Raw genomic sequence first — 25108 nt, forward strand, 5'->3', positions numbered from 1 at the left:
CACAGGGACTTTGCCCATGCTATACCCACAGACTAAATGTCCCTTCCTCCCTTGTCTGCCAGATGAAATCTTACCTGTCCCACAAGGCCCACCTCAGATGTCACCTCCTCTGTACAGCCTTCCCTGACCCGCCTAAGCTGTCAGAGTCCCCTTCCTCTGGGATCCCACAGCTTCTTGGGCATAATTCTGTCACAGCCCCGACAGAGGGCCTATGTGTGCCTGGCATTCTATGGCCGTTGTGACAATCCCCATCATAACCACACAAAAAAGGGTTTTGTCCACCCTCCCCCCTGCCTCACCAGCTGCACTGCCTTTTATCTGTTCCTAAGCACCGTCCTGCCGCAGGGCCTTTGCACTCGCAGTTCTCTTTCTATGGATCTCAGCCTTGGTGCCTCTCTGGCGTCTGATCCCGCTCACCTCCTCACAGAGACCTTCCTCGGGCACTTTGTCTCCAGCACCCCTCCTCTAGTGGCTCTGTCACATCACTGTGTTTTTATCTTCCTAACACTTCTCACAAGCTGAAATAACCTTGTTTGGTTTAAGTGTTGACACACGTTTTCCATCCTGTGTCCCATCTCTGCACACACACAAACACATCACTGTGAACCCCCTGAGAGCAGGGACCTTGTTTACCTGTCCCACTGTCCTCAGCCTCAAACCTGCCCAGCACCTGTCTCAGCGCTCACTGGATGTTCGTTGAATGAACCGTGTGTGTTGTACAGAAGAGGAAACTGACGTTCAGAAAGGAGAGCTTGAGCAGCCCAGGGTCCCACAGTTAGTACTAAGCGCAGCCGAGATTCCAACCCGCCTGAACTCCGAAGCCAACTGCAGTATTTCTGGCCTACTCTTAGCACCCCGCATTGTCTCCCCCACCAGACTAGGTTCTTGGGAGCAGGACGCCAGTCTGACTCCCGGGGTCCCCCGCGACGCGTCCCGGGCCCGCCCGAGGAGGCTAGCGGGCTCCGTGGAGATGTCACCCTCCCCGCCCCCTGTCAGTCAGGCCGAGGGGGCGGTGCGGCCGCCAGGGGGGGTGCTGAGCTCAGAGTTGCCGCAGCGCCGGAGCCCGAGCCGGAGCGCGCGAGGGAGCAGGGCGCACGGCGCGAGTGGTGACTGGCGACGCACCCAAGGCCCGGGCACTGCTGCGCCCGGCTCAGGGCCCGCGCCCCGCCTGCTGCAGACCGACCTGAGCGACTAGCCACGGCCCGATCTCCCATTGGCCCGGAGCCCCCCTAGCCCGGCCTAGCTGAGCCCCTTCCTTCCGCCCGCCGCAGCCGCAGCCGCCGCTCCATCCCCAGCCGGGGCCCCGCATCCAGGTGAGGCGGCCGCGCTCCAGGCTCCAGGGATGGGGAAAGGGCTGGGAATGGAGAGGGGACTGGGTGGGACGGGGAGGGGGCTGGAAGACAGAGAGAGGGCACCGGTGGGTGCTTGTCCGTGTGCACCCCGGGATATACGTGACTGCTGCTCTGTGTCTGCAGCTGCCTGGGTGGCCGTGTGGACGTGCGTCCGCGCCCGTGTGTCTGTGTGTGTCGAAGTGTCCATGCGCGTTTGAACGTCTGCGTGTCCTGTATGTGCACGTGAGCGTGTCCGTGGAGTATGTTTGTGTGCATGGCCGTGTGACTCTGTCACATGTGTACAGGCAGGCCCCGGGGCTTCGCACCGAGCCCAGCACTCTGGTTCCGCGGGGCTGCAGGTTGCAGGGTCCCAGATAACCCAGCCGGTGGCCCCTCCCGCGTCCCCAGCTTTCAAGGACGCTAGGACTCGCCGCAGCCCTGTGGTCTCGCGCTGGGGAGGGGGTAAGGTGGGAGCGGGCTCCCGGCCGGGAAGGACGCCTCAGTCTCTGGAGAGAACGGAGTGGGCACCGGCGTCCCTCGGGAAGGGCTGGGGTGAGAGTGTGGGGCCAGAGCCCCCGTGCCCTTGTGTTCGCCCTCCCCAGGCCGCCAGGATGGACGTGTTCATGAAGGGCCTGTCCATGGCCAAGGAGGGCGTCGTGGCCGCCGCGGAGAAAACCAAGCAGGGGGTCACCGAGGCCGCGGAGAAGACCAAGGAGGGCGTCCTCTACGTCGGTGGGCCAGGGGCCTGGCTTCTGGGGCGGCAGGGTTCAGGCGTCCTCCGAGGGAGTGGGGCTGAGGGAGTGAGGCCACGGTCCTTAGGAGGACAGAGCGGGGGGCTCTGGACAGAATATGAGTCAGCAGATGGGGCAGGGTCAGCAGGGGTCACAAGGGACATAGCCAGCCCTGGAAGCCCGGGTCAGTGATGGGACCCCGGGGAGGAGGGTGAGGAAAGTGTTGGTGAGGATGGGGTTCAGTGGAAAGGCCAGGACCAACGCAGTGATCAGAGCAGAGAGCCTTCTTGTTCTGGTTCTTTTTTGCGTTATTCATAGTTACCTGGTGTTGAGCCCTAACTCTCTGCCAAGCACTGCACCATGTGAAGTGCCATAACATCCACTACCTGCCCATTCCATAGCCAGGAACACTGGGGTTCCGCAGGGTTAACTGTCTTACCCAAGGTCACACAGCCGATAAAACCTGAGGCTGGAGTGAGCGCCAAGCTGTCTGGTTTCCAAAGCTCCATCTCTCCCCTTGCCTGACCCTCCTGTATTATTCGGGCTCCCTTCCAGCCCCCCCTGCGTCAGCTACTTTCACCTCTGAGTTGCTCTCTGGGTCTCCCTGCCTCCCAACGCCTATGGTTCCACCATCGTCATCTCTTCTCTCGGTCCACCCTGCTTTCAGATGCCAGCTGTCAGGAGGAGAAAGGCCAAGTGGTTAAAATTTCTCATCCTAAGTGGAGGAGAGGGAGCCTGCAGGGGCATTTGCATAAAGGGAGGCAAAACCCAGAAACTGACATTTACTGAAGCCTGTGGTGACTCAGGGCTTGCCTGTGTGCAGAGGGAAGGATGCTCCCCTATGCAGGCTGAAGAGGGGTGGTGGACTTGCCCAGGGTTGTGGTACATTTGGCATTGTGGTACTTTGAAAAATATTTATTGACCACCTACTATGTGCTGGGAGGTGCTGGCTTTCCTGATAGTGGTACAGAACATTCCAATAGTGGGACCTGACATCAAGTGGCTGGGGTGGGGACCACTTTGGTAGGGTGATCAAAGAGGGTGGCATTTGAGCTGAGCCCTGAAGAATACGGAGCCAGGAGAGGAGGGCAGGGAACAGTGGTTGGAGATGACCTCAGAAAGGTGGGCGAGAGCTGGCTCATGAGGGAGCCCCTGCTTGTAGGCCAGGGCAAATCGTAATTAGAATTGCCACGAGACATTATAAGCTGGGAAACGGATGTGATCTGACTTCAGTATAGAAAGGGCCTTCAGCCTTCTGGGGACAGAACACATTGCGGGGAGGCCCACTGGAGGTAGTGGACCCACCAGACAAGGGTGGCTGGAACCAGGACAGAGGTGGTGGAGACAGGGAGAAGGCCTGGACCCACACCTACCCGGCCCCAGCTCTGCTGTCCCTCCTGCCTCCTCCCCCGGCCCTTTAGCTCCTGTGGATCCCTAGCATCCCGACACTGCCTTCCTGCTGTCAGACTCGCCCCCCCTTAGACTGGCCCCTCCTGCTCCTCCCTGTACTCGGGAAGCCCCAATGGCCCCCAGTCCCTACACGTGAAGGCCTCAGCTCCCTACAGCCTCGCCTTCGGTGCCCTGCATGGTGCTGCCTCTGTCTGCGCTTCCATGGCTCCAGGCCCTGAAAGCACCCCTCTCTGAGCCCACATGTCATGCCTGGAAGGCCCTCCCAGCCTCCTTTCTGCATATCCGTCTCCTCCCCATTTGTCAAGTTCCAGGCAGTGCCCCCTTCCCTGTCACATAGCCCCTGGAGCCTGGAAGTCCGCTCCTCAATGCGTGAGGTCCCAGGCACTGAATCTGTTCCTCTCTTACCCCCTCTGACAGTGAGCAATTGGCCTGGAGCCTGGCACAGAGCAGGTGCCAACAGACGTCTGTGGGAGGAATGAATGGGTGCACATGCAGCCCCCCATCTCTGGGTCTGTCTGGCCTTCCGCCTGAGACTCCTGTCTCCCCAGGCCAACCTGTCCTCCTCCCCCCGCCTCAGCCTGCCCAGACACCCACGTCTGAGTCTCTCAGCTGTTGTCTGGGTTGCCAACTCTTTAGGATGGGCGACTTCCAACTCCCCTGAGGGCTCCCACTCCCCACCTCACATCTGGCCCCCTGGCCTTTCCCAGAAGCCCCACATTTTGATGTGATCAAGTCGCTACCCTCCCAGGAAGGCCCAGCCAATGCTGTGGGTCTCAGTCACAATCTGCACATCACCCATCCTGCACCCAAGACCCTCCCCACTTCGGCCAGAAGGAGGGATCGCACCCTTGTTACGAGAAGAGTCTTTAGAAGAAATGGGATAGGGGTGGTGGATGTGGGTTTCCACAGGTGTGATGTGGGCAGTCATGCACGGGGGCACCGGGGGGGAACTTTCTGAATACACAGCCTGTCTGCATCCCCCAGGTCCACCCCCACCCCCACCCCTGCCCGCTCCGTCCTGGACTTCACAGGGTGGTGGCTGAAGTTTTAGAGTCAGACCTGAACTTGAATGTCAGTTCAGCCACTTACTAGTTGTGGGAGCCTAACTGAGCTTCTGTTTCCATCTGTGAGGCAGGCACAGTAACGGCACCACCTCCCAGGGCTGGGAGAGGGTTGTCCAAAGTGGTGAGAGGAGAGCACTTTGCCCAGTGCTGGCACTCAGGCAGCTCCCCCTCCACCCAAGGGGTGTGGGTGTCTATCAGGTGGGGGTGGGGGACAGACTGCGGAGAACTGGAAGTCCTGAGGAAGTAGGCATGGGGGCCTCAGTGTGGTGATGTGGAGGGCACTTGTGGGGTTTGGGGGCCCAAGGAAGCAGTGATGGGGCCAGATGCCCTCTCCCGACTGGGTCCCTCTGCTCACTCTGTAACCACCGTATTTGCCAGTGTCTCTGTTCCTTTGCTAAGAGCCCTTAAATGTGCTCCTTTTTTCTCCCAACAGGAAGCAAGACCCGAGAGGGGGTGGTACAAGGAGTGGCCTCAGGTACCAGCCCAGCCCTGGCACAGCCCTCTCCCCTCACCCCAGCCTGGAGCTGGCTGGATTTGGCGGGTGGGGGTGGGGAAGAGGGCACCTCCAAGGCTTGCGGGGGGGAGTGTTCCATAGGAAAGCAGGTCCTGGGACACTATGGGGAGGGGGGCACCTTTGCCTCCTTCACCCTAGCCCCCAGCCCCCTCCCCCACTCTCCCCCTGCTCCAGTGGCTGAGAAAACCAAGGAGCAGGCGTCACATCTGGGAGGAGCCGTGTTCTCTGGGGCTGGAAACATCGCGGCAGCCACAGGTCTCGTGAAGAGGGAGGAATTCCCCACGGACCTGAAGGTGAGCAGTCTTGCCACACACGTGCACATGCGTGCATGTACACACACATGTGCCAGGCACACCCGTAAACCTGCCACTAGGCTCCCCACTCCCCCAGCCAGCCTGGGGCACAAGGCTCCTTGCTCCCGCTCTGCAGGGCCCTGCTGTACTCAGCTCAGGATGAGTCTGCATCGAGGTGTGTATGGGTGTGGCGCTCCCTGTGACAGTGACCCAGATCTGCCTGTATACGTGTATTCTGCTCACAAGTGTGACCCAGACCACTTCTGGCCACATCTGCATGTGAAACTGATTGTTCATTCAACAAGTATTCATGCCAGGGAAGAACTGTTTTAGGGGGTGACTGCAGTGAATAGGTTCCTGCATTCATGGAGCTGACACTGTAGTAGGAAGAGATAGTAAAAAGCCAACCAATAAGCAAGATGATTTCAGACAGGGATAAGTGCTCTGAAGAAAAGACAAGGGTGACGGGATGGAGAGTCAAGGGGTAAGGGGGCTACTTTAGCTGAGAGGAGGTGACATTTGAGCTGACACCCAAGAGATGAGGCAAGCCACGTGGGAAGTGTATTTCAGGCAATAGGAACAGAATGTGCAAAGAACCTGAGGCAGGCCTGAGCAAGTGGGGGCAGGGTGAACTGTGTGTCACATGTTTGCATAGGCATGTTGCCCCAGGAGAGTGGTAGTGGCTATCCATGTGTGTATGAAGACAGATGCTTCCATTAGGACACGCTGTAGAATAAGAGATGAGAGCTCTGGAGCCCCACAGAGCCGGGTTTGAATCCCAGCTCCTCTGCTTCCTGACTGTGTAACCCTGGGCAGGTCCTATCATGTCTCTGAGCCTGATTCTTTGCCTCTAAGATGAAAGATGAACTCAAAAGGACTCTTATGTAGATTAGAGATAACATAGATCAGAGGTTCTCAAAACTGAAGTGTGCGACAGAATCGCCAGGAGGCCAGGTTACAATACAGACCGTTGCCCCATCCCTAGAGTCTCTGATTCAGTAGATCTGGGGTGGGGCCTGAGAACTCGTGTTTCTACAAGTACCCAGGTGAGGCTGATGCTGCAGGGCTGGGGACCACACTTCAAGAACCACTGATAAAAAGCCTGGCTTGCATACCGTGAGTGCTCAGTAAGAGATAATGGCCCCATGATCATGTGAGTGGTCCATGTCTGCCCACGGGGGCTCATGTGACCACAGGTGTATGTGGAAATGCACCAATGTGACAGTGCACTCTGAGGACCTATAGGTCCGTACAGACATTCCTCTTGTGGGGCAATCCGTGTCTGTCCACGTACACCTGCAGACTCTGCCTCCCCGGGGCCGGGGGGCTCCTATCTCAGTGTCTGGTCTGGGAGATCAATGCGCATTCTGCCTGAGCATATCTATTGGGCTGGGGGAGGAGACCCCACACCACCCTTCACTCCAGACATTCTGCACAGGTGGTTCCTTCCCCTGTCAGAAGTCTGAGACTCGGCTCAGAAGTTCTGGTTCAAGTCCTGCCTATGCATTTTACCAGCTTTGTGACTTTCCATTTCTTATCATTCTGCTTCCAGTGATCACTCCCATCACTGAGCTCTTATATGGGCAGGCACTGTTCTAGACATTTTACATGGAGTAACTCACTGAATCTTCATGGTGTCCCTATGAAGACGGCACCACAGTCAGCCCATTTTATAGATAAAGGAACTGAAACTCAGAGAGGTGAAGTGACTTGTTTGAGATCCCAGTTCCTGCCTGCCTCCCTGAGAAGGCGACTGGTAGGACAATCTCAGGTCCATGTCATCGGAGTTGCTTGGTGCTGACCCGGGGCCGGGCCCTGGGCTGAGAGCTGGGGTGCGGAGAGAGGCGGGTTTGGGCCTGAGCTGTGAGCCTCCAGGCTGTCTGTGAGGGGAACAGAACCATCTCTCGGGCCGCCTTCCTCCTACCAGCCCTCGTCCACACCTCAGCCTCCTCTCTCAAGGGAGCTCAGGGTCGTAGATTCACCATCCAGACTACAGCGCTTTGGGGGCCCCAGGCGTGGGGGACCCTATGCAAGCCCAGGCTGCACATTTCTGAGTGTGTCTACCTCCCAGGCTGCTTGGGGACAGTCATCCCTCAGTATCTGTGAGGAATCAGTTCCAGGAACCCCGCCGATACCCAAATCCGAGGATGCCCAAGTCCCTTCTATAAAACGGTGTAGTGTTTGCATAGAACCTACGCACACCCTCTTGTATACTTTAAATCATCTCTAGATACTTATAACACCTAATACAATGTAAATGCTATGTAAATAGTTGCTATTCTGTATTGTTTAGGGAATAATGACAAGAACAGAAAGCCTGTACACGTTCAGTGCAGATGCAGCCATCGTAGGCCTTTCCATACGCCACTGGTTGCCTCTTCGGATGCGGGACCCGGATGCAGAGGCTGACTGTACATTATCATGGAATCCTCCCCGTGCTCCCACAAAGCAGAGAGCACCGTCTGGTTTCCCATCCGAGGCAGCTGAGCTCAGAGGGCAAGGGTCTTAGCTGACGACACAGAGCTAGTGCGTGGCCAGGCAGGGCTGTTTTCTAAGTGAACTTTTCATTGAAGTCCAACACCCACGCAGAAAGCAAGCAGCCCCATGAAATGTTCACAAAGGGGACTGCCCACTCTCACCAGCACCCAGATTGAGACACAGAGCATCAGCCCCTCAGAAGCTGCCGTTAGACCCCCTTCCGGTCCCTAACCCCAGGGCCAAGACAGGTGGGATGAGTGAGTGTCTGGGGCACAAAACGTAAGGGGGGCACTCATTCTGGGGTCTCGTTCGCATGGCTCTGAGAGTGGACACCTTCCTCACCTCACCTTCGACCTGGCCCGGCCTCCCCTCCAAGGGTGACTGCTTCCTGCCTCCTATCGCAAACACCGGTTGGGCGTTCTTAGCCCTAAGTACATGCTCTTCCATCCCGGGCTTCTTTCACTGGACAGTCTGGGTGAGATCCCTCCATGCGTCGCATGCGCTGTGGTTCCCTGTTCTCCTTGCGCAATATCTTTCGTGTGATCAGACCGCAGCGCATGCATCGCCCGTCCGTTCTACTGTTGTCGGACGTTTGAGTTGTTTCCAAACATTGTGCTTGGGCTGGGATTTTAACGCTGTGTTTCTTTCCTGGTCACAGCTGGGTGACTTTGAACAAACTAACATTTCCCCACCTCCTGGGCCTTGGTGTACCCATCTGTACATTGGGGAAAATGAGCCAGGGCAGGAGCTGTAAACTCATGTGCCTGCAGGGCCCGTCTAGCCAGGTCACGTGAAGGAGCTGAAGCTGCCTGGATGGGGCTGGGGCAACGAGGCAGAGGTGGTCAGGGTGGGCCTCTCGGTGCTGGCCAGCCCTTCAGGGTCTCAAGATTCCTATCTCTACCCAGTAGGGAGGGACAGGGGTTACATGTGGAAGTGGGGGAGGTGCTGTGCCCCCAGCGGTTCAGGCATGTGCCAGTCCACATGTGGCCTTGTGTATGAACCCTAGGTTATTGTGTGTGCCCGTGTACGCAGCCAGCTCAGTCCCGTGTTTGTGCACATATGGTGCTCACCTGCAGGTGACTGGCCCTGTGTCTGGCAGCCCCCCACTTGCATGCCTACTGGTCTGCACCCCTCTGGGCAGCAGATGCAGGGGGGCGGGGAGAGTCTTAGCTCACACATCCAAGCAACACCACGAGCTGTTGCTTCCAGCTTATCTTAAAATAGCAACAGCTGAAGAAACCAGGCCACACAGGGCCCTGGGGGAGGGATGGGTGGAAAGTGGCAGGGGAATGGCTCAGAGCCTCTGCCCAGCCCTGCCCCGAGCCTCCATCTCCCTCCAGCCCAGAGGAGCTTCCAGGGTTGTCTCAGGGGACCTGAAGCCCTGCAAGGAACCTGCCACAAAGGGGGTACGGATAAATGAGTGACAGGGTGCTATCTCGCCATCCCATCCAGTCCAAGTGATGTTAGCACAGGAGGCTGCCAGCTGCTGGGACCCTGCTTCCCCTTCCCCGCCCCCCACTTCAAGCATGATTCCGAGGGATTTCACTCCTCATACCTTCATCCCACTTGCGAGGGACTCCAAATAATTTAATTAAAAATTCTGGTTGCACGCCAACAAAGCCTAGCCTTGCCCCAATCAGTCCAAAGCTTCCCAGGGTAGGAGTTTGGGGGGCATCCCCAGCTGCCCTCACAGGTCCTGTCCTTTTTCTCCCCACAGCCAGAGGAAGTGGCCCAGGAAGCTGCTGAGGAGCCGCTGATTGAGCCCCTCATGGAGCCAGAAGGGGAGAGTTATGAGGAACCGCCCCAGGTGAGGGGCGGCAGGGCTGGGTGGGGCTTTGGGCATCCCGGAAGATGGCTGCCATCCCAGCTGGGGTGGGAGGTCTCTGGCAGGGAAGGGTTGGGCAGGGAGCTTCAGGCCCCCCTTTTCTAGAACCCAGGCCCCAGGAGGTGGCAGCAGGGAGGGAGAACAAATGCGGCCTAGCACTGGGCCTTAGGCAGCCCTGCCCAGGAATGTCCAAGCCCTTTCCAACTTCCAGGTTTGTCCCTTGCCAGGGAGGAGGGGCATGCACTGTTCCTCCTCGAGGGGGAGGGTCTCAGGGCAGGTGGGGCCTGGCCAGTTGGTCTCCAACCCCTTCCTCTTTTGCTCTTCTTCACTCCACCCCCATCCCTCTGATGCAGGAGGAGTATCAGGAGTATGAGCCAGAGGCGTAAGGGCCCAGGACGGCCCCCCACCAGCAGCACAATCCCTTCCCTGCCCTCTGACCGCCCCCCCGCCAGAGCCAGGGCTGTCCTTCTACCCTTTCCCCCCAAACACGAGATCTTCCTTCGCTCCGAGGCACCCCTCGGAGCCTGTGTTAGTATCTGTCCATCTGTCTGTCCTACCCGCCCGCGCGTCCAACCCTGGCGCGTGGACAGGGCCGGGGCTGCGGCCGTGGCTGGGAGCCTCACCTCACCTTTGTTGCCTCCTCCCTGCCCCATCCCGTCCAGTGTCTGAGCGGATGTAGCATGTTCTATGTGTTTTTAAACGAAGATCGGAAAGGGACGGCTTCCCCCGACCCCCGACAGAGGCTCTCCAGGGGCCCCCGGGCAGCCCCAGAGCTCCCCACCCCACTCTCACGTCGACCCCAAGAAACATTTTTTTAACCAAAACCAGGAGCCAGGCTGTGCCATGCCCCCTCCCCCAGCCGGCCCGGTCCGAGGGCGGGCGTCGTGTGTCGTGATTGTGGCATGGAGAGTCCCCCACCCCCCGTGTGAGCGTGTCCCGGGCGGGCGGGCCCGGCCGCCCCCCGCGTGTCCATGAATAAAGCCAATCTGTCTGTAGCCAGCGCCGCAGGGCAGGGCTGGGGTGGACGGCGGGTGGGGGCGGCCGACGCGAGCTTCCAGGTCCCAGCCTGCCCCACTCCCCTCTTTGAGGCCTGGCATACTCAGCCCAGGTACAAGACCGACCGCCTCGGGCCTCAGCTCCTCCATCTCCTACCCTCCCCCCCCCCCACCATGACCGGCGGGGAGAGGGTTCCCCCAGGCTGAGACAAGCAGTTGCCTGGCAGGCGGAAGATGGCCTCGGGCGCCATCTGCTGGACCGTAAAGCGCCTGCTGGGGGTGCAGGGCGGAGGGAAGCCCCGGGCCACCGCAGGGCAGGGTGGACTGGCTCACACCTCGCCTCACACGCAGCGCGGGCACGCGGATGGCCACGCACACGCGGAGATGCGTGCACGTACGCTGGTGCAGGAGCGCCGCCCAGCGTGTCCGCACGCAGGCCGACACGTGCAGACCCCCGCGTGCACCCAGAGTTGCACACGCCCAGCGGAGAAACCCTCGGAAACCAGCAGCGCAGGCACTGAAAGACCTCTCCCCCCAGACGTTTACACGTATAGCACACGCCCCTGCGCACACCTGCCCAGCGCAGAAAAACCCATCTAAGGGGATAGGGAACGCGCAGCTGCCTCACAAGGAGGCAGAGCTCCGGCATCCTCCTCCCGGAAAGGCGCCCGCAGGCTTGCGGCGGGCTTGGCTGAGGGCGAGGGTCCGCAGAAATCTGGGAAGCCAGCCTGGCGCCTCCAGCGGATCAGGATCGGCACTAGAGGGCCCCCAATACCGCCTAGCTGTGGGGAAGAAGGGGGCGGAGAGGCCGCCGAGCCGCGCAGAGGCCCCGCCTCCCTCGAGGCCAAGGCGCAGTTCTTATTTGCACAGAAGCTCGGCGCCGAGGCTCCGCCCCCATCGCTGCGGCGCTCCTGCCCCCTTTTGCCGCAGCCGCCCGCAAACCTCGCTGGGACGAAGCTCCGCCCCGCCCATGCGGGGACCAGTCTTTGCTTTGCCCCGGGGGCCTCCCACTCGCCTGCGCAAGACCTCGCTGCGGTCCCTGCCTCCGTCGGCCCTCCTTTCAGACGCCAGCCCCAAGGCTAGAAGGAGCTTGCTCTACTCAATTGGTCCCCAAGTGTCCTTCCCTGAATCCTTGGGATGGGAGATGGTGTCAGGCTCGGGAAGGCCTTGAACGCTGCGGGAGACTGGTCCACTCGGGTCACCTTGGCCTGCAGTGTAGGAGCCTTTATTTCTGGAAGCAAGAGGCAGCTAGCAGACGTGACAGGGAGAACAAACCGAGGGGCTTGGATTCTCCGCCTTCAACTGCCGGTGACAGGAGCTCCAGATCCCTCTGGCTGAATTAAGACACTATTTACAACCCACAGTCCGTGGGGGTTGCAAACTCATGCCCCTTAGGTTGAATTTGGCCTGTAGAGATGTTTAATTTGCTAGCACAAGGTTTAAAAGTGTTTTCATTTGATTCTAGTTGGCGACAGTCCCTTTGCCTCCCTGTCGTATTCCTCTCATCCACTTCCCTCATTTTCATGAACCGTTTAGCCTCTAAAGAATTTGAGTTTGCCACCTCCTCTCCAGCTATCAGCACCTGATCCCCATTTTTAGATGCCAAAACCAGGTTCACCATCTGGCTTGTGGAGAGGTTTGTTCCTTCCTGGGTGCCAAGCCACGCACCTGATTTTCTGCGCCTGGTTTTCTGCCCAGAGACCAATGTGCTCATCTGCTGGGGTCACTTTAAATACATTCCAGGCACAGGCCCAGAAGCGTCAGCGGAAGATGCCAGTCTGTGTCAGATGGCAGTCCTGACTGTGGGTACGTGTGTGAGAACACATGGCTCACGGGCTCCCTCCTCGTGACAGGGCCAGAGCTGCTTCCCAAGGGCCCCGTGTGTCCCAGGTGTCCAACACTTGTCTCTGCTAATCTCTCTTGAAACCGTCCTCAAGGATTCCTTGTTATTTAGCCCCAGTTTACAGATGAGAGAATGGAGGCCAGAGAGGCAAATTTACTTGCCCGAGTTACCTGCCTTCAACCCCAAGCCTGACTCCAAAGCCCTACTCCTTTGGAATTTTCTGAAAGGGAAAATTACTTACTCGCTTTAAGGGGAGACCAACAAACAAGCAACCACCAACAATAGGCAAACGTGGAGGCTGCCGAGCAGAGGTGACAGAGGCTTGTGCAATCTCACGGAGACTGCAAGTGAGATGCGGGAGGTGGTGAGCTGTGTGTGCACACCTACATACATGATTCGGGTGTATCTGTGCTCATACATGCACACCTGTTGCCCCCCTGGGCCATGTACCTTTATTCAGTCATTTGACAGTGTCTGCTGCATGCTTGCTCTGTTCCTGGAAGTGAGGGCCTGTGGGGAACAGCCACATCCCATGGATCAACAAATACACAGAACATGATAATTTTGTTTCATAGAGGACAGAAAACAGAGTGATGTGACAGACTGTGACAGAGCGGGGGTGGTGAGCAACACTAAATTGGGATGGCCCGGTCAGCAGGTGAGGTTGGTGCTGAGACCTGAATGAAAGGGAGGTGGCATGGGAGATGTTGGGAGACGAGCCTTGTGGCAGAGGAGGAGCCCACCTCTCTGTGTCTGCGTTGACACGGGGCATGTGATCAGTGAGGCTGAGCCCCCCGGGCCTCCTGAGATCCATGGGTCCGGATCCCCACCCCGATCCACACCTTCCTTCCTTTGCCTGCACTCTGTCCTCCACCTGGACGTCTGCCCACAACTCCGCCTGTTGAAATCTTTCCCTCTTCTGAGCTTTCTCCAGGCCTCCAACAGAAGTGGCTTCTCCTCATCACCCCCATCCCACTCAGCTGTGCACGTGGAGACCCCCTCCCCCATGTGTCAGCACTCTGCAGACCTTTGCTGGCTGGCTAACCTGAGAACTGCCCTTTTCCCTTTAGGAAGGGCTGGGGGCTGTCTGCATGTCCCCACCATTCGCCCGTCTCCCTCCCCGTCTTGCCGCCCCCACCCCCTAGTAATGCGGCTCCACAGCTTTCTCTGGAACTTTATTTTTGTTTTCTCCTTTCCCTATTTATAGCTCTCTCCCCTCCGAACCATCCCTGCATCCATCCCGTTGCCTAGAAACCAGCTCTGGGCTGAGGGTGGGGGAAGGCCAGGCCGAGCCCAGGCAGGGGGAAGGCAGAACTGTCACCCACTCCCCCTCTCAGCACCACCCCCAGGCTCCCAGAATCCCACCCCACCCTCTGCCCAGCACCCACAGGTGTTTTTTTTTTTAAAGATTTTATTTTTTTTTTCCTTTTTCTCCCCAAAGCCCCCCGGTACATAGTTGTATATTCTTCATTGTGGGTTCTTCTAGTTGTGGCATGTGGGACGCTGCCTCAGCGTGGTTTGATGAGCAGTGCCATGTCCGCGACCAGGATTCGAACTAATGAAACACTGGACTGCCTGCAGCGGAGCGTGCGAACTTAACCACTCGGCCACGGGGCCAGCCCCTGTCCCCCACAGGTGTTTTTAAAAGAGAAGACAAGATGTGAAAAACAATAGCCTTTGTGAAGTCCTCCACTGCTTCTACAGGGCCTGATGCACATGGATTCCCTGGGCCCTCTCACCAGACCGCCCTGCCAGGGGCCTGGGCCCATTTATTCAGATGGGGAAACTGAGGCTTCAAGAAGCAAAGATCCCATAGCCCAAGTCTTCTCAGTAGACACTCCATGGCTCCAGACTTGTTACCCTTGGGATATTGGCCTGAAACTCTGGAAAGATTTTAAAGCATAAATAATTCTGTAATACATTAGTTGCAGAAGGGTAAAAAGAAAAATTTTGTCATAATCCTGCCATAGCCAAGCCATCAGCCACGCCCCCGCCGTGCACTCTGCCATGGCCCCCACCATGGCCCCCCCATGCCACTCCACATTCCTGCTAACATGCCCACGCCAAGCCCAACCGCAGCATGACTCCCAGCCCCAGTGCTCACCTTCCACGGAGTGGACCAGGAGCCTGGGCTTGCTTCCTGGCTCTGTTACTTCACTGTGTGACCTTGGAGAGTTCACGCAACTTCTCTGAGCTTCAGTTTCCTCAGCTCAAAAGTAAGGATGTTAATTTTCACCGCATAGGACTGTAAAATAATTAAATGTGATACTGGGGAGAAAGTGCTTTGAAAACTGTAGAGTACTGTAACATGTGAGTGATCAGTTAGAATAGTTAATATTGTTCTTGTTGTTGTTATTAGAGCCAAGAGGCGGAGGCAGGGGAGCCAAAGTGGGCCCTGGGCTTACAAAGGGAGGCCCCGGCTTGTGTCCAGGCAGAAGGACCCCTTTCCCTGGCAGAACAAGGGGCATGAGTGGGGGCTGCCTGAGAGCTCCTGCAAACCACTAAGGAGTGGAGGGGGGCACAGAGGCCCTCTTGTGCCTGACTCCTCCTTCTTGAGCACCCCCATCTCCTACAGCCTCGCTCCCTGTCCCCCACCCCAAGGCCCACCTCTGCCTTCAAAATAGGCTCTCTGGGCAGAATGGGAGAGAGGGCTGCCAAGGAGCAGCTGGGCCATGATTCAGCCTGAGTCACCCATCCAAATCCCAGGGCCGCCCCCAGCTGGGCCGGGGCCTGCAGCTGCTGGGGGTGGCGGTGTGGAAGGGAGGGAGGGGGTCTGTGTGGGCAGCAAGCTGCACGCATACGTGCCAGGCCAGGGGCTCTCTTCAACATCAGGGCAACACTGTAAGGCCCTGGGAGTGGTATATATGAGGAGGATGGAATTGGGAAGGTGACCCCATGGAACTCAATTATCTGGGCTTATGAGGAAGAAGGGTGTGTGTGTGTATGTGTGTGCCCATGCATGCATGGGGGTCTTGCAAGTATATCTGAGTAAATGAAGAAGGGCTAATAATGTGAGCTGGAGTTTGGCTCCCAGCTTTGTCACTTTCCAGCTGTGTGACCCTGGGCAAGTTACTTAACCTCTCTGAACTTCTGTTTCCTCACCTATGAAATGGGAATGATAATATCAATCTCAGATGGTTTTCATTAAGGATTAAATGTTATAAGATGATGACTGTAAAACCATTAGGCAGTCAGTAAAGGATGCACACCATTATTATTGTCATCTAGGGTATACTAGGTTATACACTGCATGCGTGAAAACAGGTACATATCTGCATGTCTGTATTCAGGAGTTTATCTGTACAAACCTCAGGGGATGGGGGTTTGGGTGAGTGTTTCATAAAGGAGCTGGTGGATGTGTGTTGTGCATCTTGAAGCAAACACAAGAACTTTCCAGAAAGTTGGGTTTATATGGCATTGCCTGCCATATGCTTCCCCCCTCTCACACATACCACACACACACACACACACACACACACCTTCTCTAGGAGCTGTGATTTCCTAAAATTCACCCTAGACCAGGACCGGTGTCCAGGCAAAGGGTCAGGAACTGTGGATGCTGTTGTATTGGGAATCTCAGACCTTCTGAAAAGCCTTCAGCCCCAAGCAAAGCTGCAATGGGGGTAACTGGCTAGACCTCTAGAGTGGGTGTGCCTGGGTGTGAAAGGGGGACTGTGTTTGATGGAGTGGACATGAACATGATATGAACATGAGAGAGCATGGCGTGTGTGTGTGTGTGTGTGTGTGTGTGTGTGTGCAGGGGTGGCACTGGGGGGTGGCTGCTGTCTCTGCTCTGCTACAGTCTGCTTGTCTCCATGGTGCCTGTTGCCACACAAGCTTGCTTTTCAGAAAGTCACTGGGATTGTTTATTCCGCCCCCAGCCTGGGCGCCAGCCAAGGAGCTGCGGGCACTTGTTTATCTTCTGGTGCGTACGAGTGTGTATGGCGTCCCAGTGGCAGACCAGCCTGAGAGACAGGCACACACACACTCACACGGGTTTGGTAACCATGTTGCTTGTCACAGGATGAGCCCGAAACCCCAGGATGAGTCACAACCCCAGCCCAGGCATACTTGCTCCACTTGGGGACAAAGATGACCCCCAAGCAGATCCAGGCGGACACACCACCGATTTAGAACCCCCTAAAGCTCCAGGAAAGTGTGAGAGCCAGTTGCCCTGGCCAGTGCTCTGCCACCCACTTCCAGAACTAACCACTGCTCAGTGATGGCCACATCTGGGTCACTGCTCACCCCTAAAGCTGGCAGTGGGGTCAGTCGCACCCCACCACTTGGCCTGGAGTGGGGAGGTGGTTCCCTAAGGAAAATGGAGGTGCTGTGATCAGAAGAGAGCGTGCAGTGCTGGGCTTGCCATTATCCTGGTGTCCACCATGAGTGCTGCGCTGTGCCTGCTGCTTGGGTGGTGGTGTTTGTTTTTTCCTCCCTACATCCTCCTCAGCTCTGAGAGCTCAGAGTTCCATATGATGAAGCTGAGGCTCAGAGAGACCTCAATCAAGGCCACACAGCCAGTAACCAGTGAGGCCAGGATCTGAACCCACACTGCTGCCTCCATGCCCTTTTTGAGCTCCCACTTTGCCTTAACAAGTGTTTCATTTCCTTGTCTGGAACTTTTCATTTTTAAACATGTTTTTATCAACAAGTCCCCATGGAACAAGAGGGATTGGAGAGTGTGGCAAAAGGCACAGATGGAAAGAGGCCCCGACTGTGCTCACGTAGGAAACATAGCCAGTGCTCTGACTACATCCCCTCAGATGACCTTAACATTTCTGTGCCCGCCAGCAGGACTCCCAACAGCCAGTACCTGCATCTTTGTCAAAGAGCTGCCTCCAGGCTGTGGAACCCCCTTTGCCCACATGCACTGTGGGCCAGAAGCGCCTGGGAATTAACACACAGTCCCATGGGTCAGCTCTTCACCAATGTCTGCCAGGCGCTGGGATATAAATACACCAGCTCCCTTGCCCTCGGCCAGGAGCGTTCTGAGACGTGCACTTAGCCCATTTCCCAAGACTTCCTGCAGGAGTAAGCGTCACTCACTCACTGTGGTAGCTGGCTTAATAACCACCTCTTATTGGATGCCTTCCCCTCCTGGGTCACCTTCCCTTTCCCCTGCTGGTGTCCCTGTGCCTCCCAAATAAACTACATACCCTCAATCTTCATTTCAGGGTCTGCAAGCTGCCCCAGGATGCTGGATGCCATCCTATTCTTCCGCCCTGAGCATCTGGGCCCAGCCATTATGCCCTCCCCTCCTGGCATCTCCCCTTTCCCTCTCTACGGGCCCCTTCCCATCAGGATTCAAATACCTCCAAGCCTCCTCCTGTCCCCCTGTAGAGACTATCACATCTCCTTTGTCCTTCCAAGCCCGAACTTGTCGAGAGGGTCCTCTACTTGCCCTCTCCACTTCCTTACTCCCATTTACTCATCAATCCTCCCCCTAAGTCTGGCTTGACCCACACCACTCCATTGACTGTGCTCTCATCAAATTTCTGTTACCTTCCTTTCAAGTTTGGAGGACATCTCTCAGGCCACATCTTGCCTTCCTGATGTGGTTGAACATTCTCTCCCCTTGGCTTCTGGAACATCACACTCTCCTGGGCTTCTTCTGGTTTCTCAGGTCACCTTTTCTCATTCTTCTTTGCAGCCTCCTTTTCCCAGCTGGTCCCTTAAAGTTGGTGTTCCTGAGGGTGGTCCTGGGGCTCTCGTCTCACCCTATTTGGTCTATACTCTCCCCTCATATACTGACAACCCTCATGACTTCCATCATCAGTTCCCTGGTCTGTCTTTAGCCTTGGCCACTCCGGAGCTCAGTTTTGGACTTGGATATCTCAGTGTGGCTGTCCCACAAGCCCCTTCTGTCCACAGGGCTCACCAGGTGTCTGTCCTCCATCCTCTTGGCTCCCCAAGGCAGAACCTCAGAGAGGCTCAGAATCTTCTCTTTCCTCTCACACCCACATCTACATCATGACCACGGCCTGTTGACTGTGCCACTAAGCAGGTATCAAATCTGGCCCTCCTCTCCGTCTCAGCCAACACTGCCGTGGGTCAGGCATCATCATCTCTCACCGGACGACTGCCACGGCCTCCTCACTCATGCCCTGGTCCCGCTCCTGTCCACCCTCCCCTTGCCCCAGGGAGAGCTTTTTAGGTTACAGGTTGGTTCTTGCCACTTTTCGTTCCTGGTGAACCTCCCCAAGCCCCGATGTTTTCGTCTGTATCATGGGGCCAATAATGTTTACCTTAAAGGGCTGTAGGGGGAATAAAATGAAACGATGAACGTAGAATAGGGTTTGTAAACTGTGAAGCGAAATGCCCTTGTGGGCAGTGAATGAGCCATTTTCGGGACCGGAAACATTAGGAAGCAGCGTTGGTACGGGTGTTGTCCGTGGTGCTGAAAATTGGTCCGGCACTCTGCGGTTTTCTGCTTCCCTGGGATGCTGCCTGAAGATGCCGGTCTGATAGATAGTCTTCATTTGCCATCTAGACTTTTTAAAGAATTTTTTTTTAAGATCACGGTGACTTGGTTCACCAGGTAAGTGAGAGGAATAGAAAGTAAGGGTTAAGCGTGAGGTTTCAGGAATTAGACAGCTCCACTACTAACTAGCTGTGTAAGCACAGACAAGTGACCTATCAGTGTCTCAGGTCTCTTATCTGAAAAATGGGGACATAATACATTAATATTGACTTGCCTCTAAGTGATTGGGAATAGAGATTAGATGAAACCTGTAAACAAAATTTAGCACCGTGTCTGCCCCTAAATAAGAGTTACCTTAATGGTAGTCGTCACCATTTTTAGCAGGTAGTTCCACAGTACAGGCGACAGGGTTTTATCACCTCTCGGCAATGACAGAATTATTTTTTCTCCTCTGGGAAGTCAAAGCGGAGGTGACTATTTCTCTGCCGAGAAACGACGCGGGGGGGGGGGGGGGGGGGCAGTAAGTCCTCACGTCCTTGGCAATTCAGATTCAACGGGAAGTCCCTGAACACCTACTTCAGGCTGCTTTCCAAGACCACTGTGAGGGGATTGATGTTAGTCCCGCTTTATAGATCGGGAAACTGAGGCTCAGAGAAGTGAAAAGACTTGCCCGAGGAACCCAGGGATAGGAGAACCCGGCTTGCACAGACTAGAGGCAGGGCGGGCAGGGAGGATAGGGATAGGGAGGCAAGTAGCAGGGATATCGAAGGCGCCTCTCCCCACCCCCGCCACTCGCGGGAGCGTGGGCGGCGGCGAGACAAAGGCGGGGGCGGGGGAGAAGGCCGGAAGTGCGGCCAAGGCGGAGGCGGGAAATTTCCGCGCAGGGGCAGCTCCGAGATCACGCCGACCTGGGTCTCCTTCCAGGCGCCGCGTGTCCTCCAACAGGTGGCTTCCCTTCTCTAAGCCCCAATTTCCTCCTCGGTTAAACAAGGAGGGGGCATTCGCGGAGCTGGATTGAGCGAGATCCGAGACAGCCCGCCCTGCCCTCAACTGGCGCGCAGCAAATGGCCAGCGCTCCGCCTCTCCGTCTCCTCGTCTGTGAAATGGGAACCGGGTCCAGGAGGGCGAGGAACCCAGGAGCCCAGGGGCTGCGGTAAAGGGCGGCGGCGAGGGGTGCCCCTCCCTCGGTTCCTCGAGACCCCGCTTCCGCGCCGGCACCGCCCCCTCCGGGTTTCCGAGGCCGCGAGTCGGCCAGCGCGCATGCCCGGGGCGGGGCGCGGGGCGGGAGCGCGGAGCCGGCGCGGGGGACGCCGGCGCGGAGTCCGCGGGTCCGCCCGCCAGCCCCGCCGGAGGCAACCGAGGCCGCTCGGGTGGCGGCAGCGACGGCAGCAGGATCCGGAGCGCAGCGCGCCGAGGAGACAGAGCGACGGCACGGCCGGGTAAGCGCCGCGCCCGCACCTGCTGCCCTCTCTGGGCGGGCGGTGTCGACCCCCTTCCTCTCGCGGCCGCATGGGAGCCGCTGTCCAGGGTCTTCGAACCGCCTAGGTGGCGGGGCTCGGGCACCGCGCGCGGCTTGTCCGGCGTGCGCCCGGGTGTGTGTGCGCGCGAGGCCGGGGGCGGTGGATGTCCATTTCTAGGCTCCTTGCCGGGGCGGGGCGGGGCGGGGGCGGGTCCCGCAGTCCCGGCAGAGCACCCGAGGGGTCCTGCGCACCAGCCCACCCTGTGTGTAGGACCCAGGCCCCGCTCCCGGCTTCGCCGCAGGCGGCCGCTTTGTTCGGCACGGCAGTGCGGGAGGGGGCGCTTCCCACCACTGCGGGGAGGGGGTCCACCGTGTGGATTCATTTCCCCGTTGGAGCAAGCTTGGCGCTCCAGTGGCTCTACTGGCATCCCTGAGCACACTCGCCGTCGCACGCTCCGTGTGGCACACACTCACCGCGCGAGGCCACGGGTCTGCACCCACACCCACACACACACACACTCTCACACTCACTATGGCCCTTGGTCATTCCATCAGACTAATACACATGGCCACCTGTGCACCCACCCGGTACACCAAATGGGAGCCTTGTGTACACACCCAGGCATAGCTACGCACTCACACCAGCCATCGCCTATTACAGCACACTCAACTCAACAATACTCCCAGATCACAACACACGGGCAGCTACCCAGCTCTGGCCTGCTTGTGCCTGTTCACACCTGCTCATCATGGTGTTCCTCATATACCCCCAGACCCTGGAGTAGGTTATCACATGTGCACACACTCCTTGTCACACACTACCTTTTAGCTGGCTGTCAATCCCCTGCCCACACTCAGCCCAAGTGTGCACACCCCAGCATGTCCGCTCTTGCCCTCCTGTGGATGGATGGACCAATGGCCTGGAGGCCATTTCTGGGAGAAGGTCTGGCTTCACCCTTTGTTAGACAGCTTCTTCTCTCCAGCCCAGGCAGGAAGCTTTGCTGCTCTGAGGGTACTAGGAGACGAGGGGACGGGAGGGTGAGGGACAGCAGCCCAGGCTTGTCAGACACACACACAGGCACACACTCACGCCTGCCAGAGCCCCACAAGGCTTTGTAGGTCTTGCCACCATCGGAGGAAGTATTTGCAGGTGCCTGGCAGCCCTGGCTCCAGTTGGGAAGACATCCTGGATGGAAAGGAACAGACTCGCCAGGTCCCTGGGCTGGAATGGGCATTCACAGGGGCTGCTGTGCCTGGGAGCCGGGCACAAACACCTGTGCACATACCCAGGCCAGCTCCCCCATGAGTGAGACTCTGAGGCCATGTGGCCACACGTGAGCACACCCACAGGGTCCAAGTGGCCCCCACAAGCCCAAAACACAGGCCGTTCTGCACAGACAGGTTGCACATGTGTGCATCAAGCTTTTCTTCATCAGAATGTAGGAGCCAGGTCCTGGCTCCCAGGCTGGCCTAAGCTGGCACGGACATCCACGGGCAGTCTCCATGTTCCCCTGCAGGCCAGGTGAGCCGGCCCACACACCTCAGGGGTCATTTCCATCTTTTACCTCAATCAAGTTGCACAAGTGTGCAGGCTCCTCATTCATAAGGTGTGCAGGTTCCCGCAGGGGTATGTGGGCATGTGGGGACACTCTTGCTTCCACTGTTGCCTGTTAGGTCCAGGGGATCAGGAGGACCCTTGGCCTGACCTCAAAAAGCAGAAAGGAGTTTTAAGAGCTAAGTGTCAGTGTCCAAGATCTTAGCTGATACAAGTGGGAAGAACCCAGGCTTTGGGTTCAGACGCAACAGGCTTTGAACCACAGCCCCCTCCGCCGCCAGCTGTGTGCCCTGGGGCGAGTCTTTTCTCCCTCTGACCTCAGTGTCCGCATCTGTGAAATGGAATGAGAATACGGCCCTCATGAGATTGTTGTGGGGGCCAGATGGTAAAGCGAGCCTGAGAGTCCTGGGCCAGGACTGAGCACACGGGGCAGTGGGCGCAATGGAGCTGGGTTCTAGTGGAAGGTGGAGATGAGGAGCTGGTGCCCCAGGCCTGGGCTGCCTCTTGGAGAAGTGGCTGGAGGATCCTGAGGCTTCCTCAAGAGCCAGGAAGGGCCCGGCAGAACTGTGAGCAGCAGGGCCTCTGAGAATGGGGGTCTCTGCAGATCTAAACCCGGGGCTGGGCCACCTCTTTTAAGTAGAACTGCTTCCCCTCCCCCTTTCCCAGATTGGGAAACTGAGGCCCAGAATGTGGAAAACCTCACCCACAGTCATGGAGCAAGTCAATGACTAAGCTGGGGCTTGACCCCACGTCTTTCTAACTCTCTGGCCAGGCTCTCTGTCCCTACCCCGGACCACCTGTGCTGGAGAGCTGCAGGCTGGGCACTGAGGAGCCGACCTCTTCCAGGGGCTTTCCGAAGGGGCCTGTTTTCAGCTGGGCCATGCCTGCCTCCCAGGACTTCAGTTTCCTCCTCTGAAAGTAAGAACACCACACCTGCCTGGCAGGGGTTCAGGGTCTGCACGTAGTAAACAGTAAAGGCTTGATCTGTGCGAGGTCACCTCCTACCTTCTTCAGCATCGAGGTCAATGGTCAAAATTCAGGTGGCTACCGACCGGGTGGATAACATTCATGAGGGGCTGGCCACAAGAAAAATGACAGTATAGTGTCAGTAATCAGTGGCAAGGGACCATTAGCCTCAGTGTTCAGGACACCATAGGGAGGGGTGGAGATTGTGGCTAATTGGAGAGTAAATCCCCATCAAAGGAGGCAGCCACTGTTGTCTCCAGCTGACTTGCCATGCAGGAAGCACGCTCAGATTGCCAAATTTCAGTTTTCCAAGAGAAGCTGATTTTCACATGAAATCTTCTAATTTTAAAATGTTAATCAGTTAATTTATTTTTTTATTATTTTATTTTATTTTATTTTTTAGCCCTCTGGATCAAACGAACTTGTTTGAGGGCGAGGTTTTGCCCATTTGTGCCCCTGCTGCCGGCCCTGCCTGCCCGGCCCCCTCCTGGGAGCACAGCTGGGCTCTGACAGGCTGAGTAGATAAAAGCAGGCCTTCCATGTACACAGCCCGGCCCTAACGTGAGCGGAGCTGTGCGCACCCCTCATCTTCTTTCATTCTCACAGCAGACCTGCGGGAGCAGGGCATGGGTTTGTCAGGGTGCCCAGTGAGGAGAAGGGACTTGCCTGAGGTCGCAGAGCTGGTAAGTGGGGAGCTATCCTGACTTCCTGTGGCACAGGCCACACCCAGGGGAGGGGCTGGTGCGAGGGGACCCAGGGCTGGGCTGCCAGGGGTGAAAGGAGGGGTGGCAAGGACTCAGAGCATCCTTCCAGCTCCAGCCCAAGCTCCCCATATGCCTGCCAGGCAGCTGTTGAACTCATGTCTTCCAGAGAGGAACCCGCGGTCTGAGAGCCGGGCACGGCAGGCAGATCTTACCTTCCCCAGAAGCTGACCTTTCTCTTGCCCATCTGCCCAGTCCGTCTGGCTTATAGCATCCTTTTCCACAGCCCCAAGGACCAGATGGATCGGAGGTCACAAACAAATGACCTCAGGGTCAGAGTTGGCCCACAAAAGTGATTTCTTTGTCCTGTGTGGTATTTTAAAAATTAGCCAAAATTTAAAATATAGGAAAATCCAAATTTATGACTTTGCCCCCAAAATTAGAAGACCTGGCTACACAGGACATTTACTTCCCTGCTTAAAACACGGTGGGAGTTTCCAAGTACCCATAGGATAGGCCCCTGATCCTTCTCACGGCCATGTGTGGCTGGACCCGCATCCTCTCCCACCCGCCTCCTCCCGCTCCTCCATCCAACTCCACTCCAGCCACTCAGGCCTTCTCATGGCTGGCTCAGAGGCCTCCTCCTCGGAGGGCCTTCCTCAACCATGTGTCTAAGCCAGCTACCCACTCCTTTGTCTTCGCACCATGTATTATTATTTTAAATTAAACTATTTATTTGCTTGCTTGTTTATTACTCTCCCCTCAACCTTTCCTCACCTGGAGGCAGGGACCATGCATTTCTTATTCACTGCTGTGTCCCCCGTACCAAGGACAGTGTTTAGAACATTGCATATGTGCTCAATAAATGTTCAATTAATGGATGAACTCCTAATTGGCCACAGTAAGTGGAAACTGAGTGCACTGGCCCCTTTAGAAGGGGCCAGTGCTCTCGAGTTTACCATAGTCGCCACTACTCCCTCTTGTCTCCCTCACTCAGGAAGTCAGGAGTCATTAATCACCTCACTTGCTCTGTATTTTTTCCAATGGGAGAAAGATACTTATCTGTGCCCATATCACCATCAAAAGGCAAAAAATGAAGATGGACCCAGTCCATACCATTCAAAACTGATGCCTGCCTGACATCTCTAGGCTGGTGACCTTCCAACTCCTCATTTTTATGCTGCTGAAAACCAGATCCAAAGAATTTCAGCCAGGCCTCTCCTGTCCTTCACACCTACCTCCCAGCGGCTTCCTGGACATCCTCTCTCTGAGTCCCACAGGCACCTCAATTCAGCTTCCCTACCGTCTTCTGCAAAACTGCCCCTCCCGCAAGGTCCATGTTATGGTGATGACCCCATCCCCCATGTCCCATAAGCCCAAAGCCTGAGGGACCCAGTGGTGAGCAGTATCAGCTGAGTCCCCATGCAGGGACCCCAGGTCTCAGCAGGGACCAAAAGGTGTAAAGGGCTCCATGCAGAGTGACATGACTCTGGTTAGGGAAGAACGAGAGGCCTTGGGA

At 56.9% G+C, this 25108-nt stretch overlaps 1 protein-coding gene across 1 annotated transcript; it reads left to right on the forward strand.

The window, feature by feature from the left end:
- The first annotated feature begins 1272 nt into the window (after positions 1-1272).
- Positions 1273-10572, forward strand: SNCB (synuclein beta). Its single transcript, XM_046668034.1, has 6 exons — positions 1273-1313; positions 1934-2063; positions 4970-5011; positions 5225-5343; positions 9539-9628; positions 10000-10572. The coding sequence occupies exons 2-6, from the start codon at positions 1943-1945 to the stop codon at positions 10030-10032; spliced, it is 405 nt and encodes a 134-aa protein (XP_046523990.1). The 5' UTR covers positions 1273-1313; positions 1934-1942; the 3' UTR covers positions 10033-10572.
- The last annotated feature ends 14536 nt before the right edge of the window (positions 10573-25108 follow it).

Source organism: Equus quagga, chromosome 7, assembly GCF_021613505.1.
Source record: "Equus quagga isolate Etosha38 chromosome 7, UCLA_HA_Equagga_1.0, whole genome shotgun sequence".
Lineage (NCBI taxonomy): Eukaryota > Metazoa > Chordata > Mammalia > Perissodactyla > Equidae > Equus > Equus quagga.

Coding starts and splice junctions, on each gene's coding strand:
- SNCB (XM_046668034.1), top strand. CDS start 1,943: ATGGACGTGTTCATGAAGGGCCTGTCCATGGCCAAGGAGGGCGTCGTG. Junction 2,064..4,969: donor GGAGGGCGTCCTCTACGTCG/GTGGGCCAGGGG, acceptor TTCTCCCAACAG/GAAGCAAGACCCGAGAGGGG. Junction 5,012..5,224: donor GGTACAAGGAGTGGCCTCAG/GTACCAGCCCAG, acceptor CCCCTGCTCCAG/TGGCTGAGAAAACCAAGGAG.